This window comes from Oryzias melastigma, linkage group LG2 (genome assembly GCF_002922805.2).
Source record: "Oryzias melastigma strain HK-1 linkage group LG2, ASM292280v2, whole genome shotgun sequence".
NCBI lineage: Eukaryota > Metazoa > Chordata > Actinopteri > Beloniformes > Adrianichthyidae > Oryzias > Oryzias melastigma.
This window is the reverse complement of record NC_050513.1, coordinates 10,950,026-10,952,738: the sequence shown is the minus strand read 5'-3', so window position 1 is coordinate 10,952,738 and position 2,713 is coordinate 10,950,026. Positions and strand designations below refer to the sequence as shown.

Here is a 2,713-nt window from a genome sequence, read left to right as displayed (position 1 = left end):
CCCAAAAAAAAAAAAAACTTCAATAGATAACAAATTAGCCGAAAACATCTGCACGTTGCTAACTTATTAGCTTAACCTCCAATTAGCATGAAATTCCTCAGTAAACGAAATTTGTCAAAAATGTTTGCCTGTTGCTAAAATAGAAGCTAAACTCGAAATTAGCCTAAAACCCCCAGAAGATAAATTATCCAAAAATGTTAGCATGTTGCTAAAATAATAGCAAATTTCCAAATTTTTGAAAACTACTATTTTATTTTTCTTCATCCAGAGAGCCACCATGGAGAGATAAAATAGCCACATGTGGCTCTGGAGCCACAGGTTACAGACGCCTGGTCTACACTATTATCACCTCCAAGGCGTAACAGGCCGGTTTGTCTCTGCCAAGCTTGTAGGCGACAGTCGTCAGTAGACCGTGGTCAGACATCACCGGCTGCAAAATAAATAACTCATTAATTTTATAGAAATTTTAAAAAAAAAAAAAATTATATATTTTTTTGTTGTTTCTGTTTGCTCACCTTTGCTCCAGTGTTTCGCAAAAGAAAACAGCCAGTGCCATACCTAAGAGAAATAAAGCCAACTTTATTAAAAAAAAAAAACAACTTTAAATATGCTTAAAAAAGGGCTAAAATACACACGTGTTTTTAGCTTGCCCATCCTGGAAGCACATCTGTCCGACAAGAGCTGCCGACTGATCCCCGAGACACTGTCAGAGAACAAACGGCTAACATTATTACACAACACACCTCCGAAACACAAATGAAGAACAAAAACTCACCCCTGAGATGGGGATTCCCGACAGGGCACCGGATTTCTGTGAAAAACAAACACAAAAATCTAAAAAAACATTTTTTTGTTTTTAATTAAAGGCCCACTCTGATGAAATTTTGGCAATTTTAACAATTTTCTGATGATATCCACAAAAAATTAAGCTATTAATAAAGAGCAGCTGAAAAAATGCAGTTTAAAAAAAAGATTGTATTTGTGATGCAGAAAACATGCTAGGGGCGGGGCCACAAGCTCCCTGCTCCGCCCCCTTCTGATTCACAAGTAGACGACTAGCTTTCTCCATCCAAGCTAACATCTGGCTCAAAACTCTACTAAATATTTTTTTTGCTGCACCGCTAATATTATGCTAGGCGCCGACAAGGCATGTGATGCACGTTCAAGAAAACGTTAAACGGGTTTTATTTTTTTAGCATTTGGTGAGTGATACGCAGAGCCCGAAAAAAAGGAAGTAGTTTGCCCGAAACGTGCAAATATACACGTTTACATAGTCTGTTTCATTGGAAGTGACCGTAGCTTTATGCTAGCTCTGGGTTATGAAAGGCTGTAAGCTAATAGTAGAGCGGGGAAACAGACAGGTAATGGGAAGTGGGGGTGGGCTTACTCCGCGCCAACACTCCAGCCCAGAATTTAGAGGTAAATCTTTAAATGAACTCCTGCCGCTCTGCAAATACTATGTCCTCGAAAACAACACAGTTTTTTTTTTTTTTTTAATTTTGGCTAAAACTTTGAAAATAGAACAAAAGATGATCGGAATGGGTCTTTAATTCCACTTCTTTCACTTTACAAAAAAGATCAACGAGCATTATTAAAGTAAGGAATATTAGGATAGCAAATGAATGTTTTCATTGTATTTCCGTAGGAAATAAAAACACATTTCTAATTTCAGAATAGGAAAAAAACTCATTATTTGACCTCGTGAAGCCAAATAACACATAGAACGGCACTGCTACTATCAGATCTTAAACAGTAACCATACTGTGACATGGAAAAGGGGGGAAACACAGGAAGTGAAGCATGTGAACCTAAAAGAATATAATGTCTTCACTCTTATGTCTAAAACCTGCGCTAATAAATTGACAAATTGATGTAAAATCCACTTTTTTTCAAAATGGCGACTTTTCTGTTGCCTTCATCTCCATAGCAACCATTTTATGTTTGGTTAATCTGGGGACATTGAACAGATCTATGCAAGTTTCAGAGGAATCGGCAAAAGTAAAATTTTGGATTTACCTAGCAACGGAGGTTTTACAAACCACACCCACATTCCTAATATGTTCATATCCTGTGTTACATCTTATTGTTGAGCTCTAGCCCAGGATACATGCATACACTTTTTTTCTAATATTCTGTTGAAAACTGTGTGTGTATTAGTAGAACGCCACTTTTGCGAGCTCGCCATGCACACATCATTTAAGATATACAACCTTTAATTACAACATTTTTTTTCCTAATTGACTCCTAATGATGCCTGAGAAATTAGGAAACAATCGATAAACATCCTTAGAATGAACTTTTGTTTGTAGCTAGTACTAAAGATGTTTTTTCCAAATCAAGATGGCGCCCATTTCCTGAGGTCAAAGGTCAAAGAAACTCTAGGGGTAGTTGTAGGCTCAAACTGGCGGCATGTGGTTAAAATTGTGTAAAAAATGTTTGGAAAAAACTTAGATTGTTGAAAAAAAAATTCTGATTTTGCTACAAAATGGTCGCCAAGTCACAGGTTGTGAGGCCATCCCATAATAATTTCAAAACTTCCTTTTTTCATTAGTGGATTCTAACTTTTTTCATTTTCCCAGAAGCCCCATTTTTTTACTGTCTTGCCTGCTATGATGACATCATTTTTGGGGGAGGGTTGTTCACTATGCCCAAAATTCAAGTGTGGCTGGTACTAGGTGTGTTTATTTTTTTCAAGAATGTGGCGAGGGGTCAA

General features: G+C 37.0%; 1 protein-coding gene across 4 annotated transcripts in view; it reads right to left on the bottom strand.

The window, feature by feature from the left end:
• The window catches only part of gk (glycerol kinase), a 19,816-nt gene that overhangs the window by 9,285 nt on the left and 7,818 nt on the right, over window positions 1–2,713 (bottom strand). For all 4 annotated transcript variants that reach the window (XM_024294419.2, XM_024294420.2, XM_024294422.2 and 1 more), the window contains 4 exons: window positions 776–811; window positions 636–703; window positions 516–558; window positions 350–430 (listed from right to left, as the gene is read on the bottom strand). In XM_024294419.2, coding sequence (XP_024150187.1) covers window positions 350–430; window positions 516–558; window positions 636–703; window positions 776–811 — 228 coding nt within the window. The remainder of the gene's footprint in view (window positions 1–349; window positions 431–515; window positions 559–635; window positions 704–775; window positions 812–2,713) is intronic.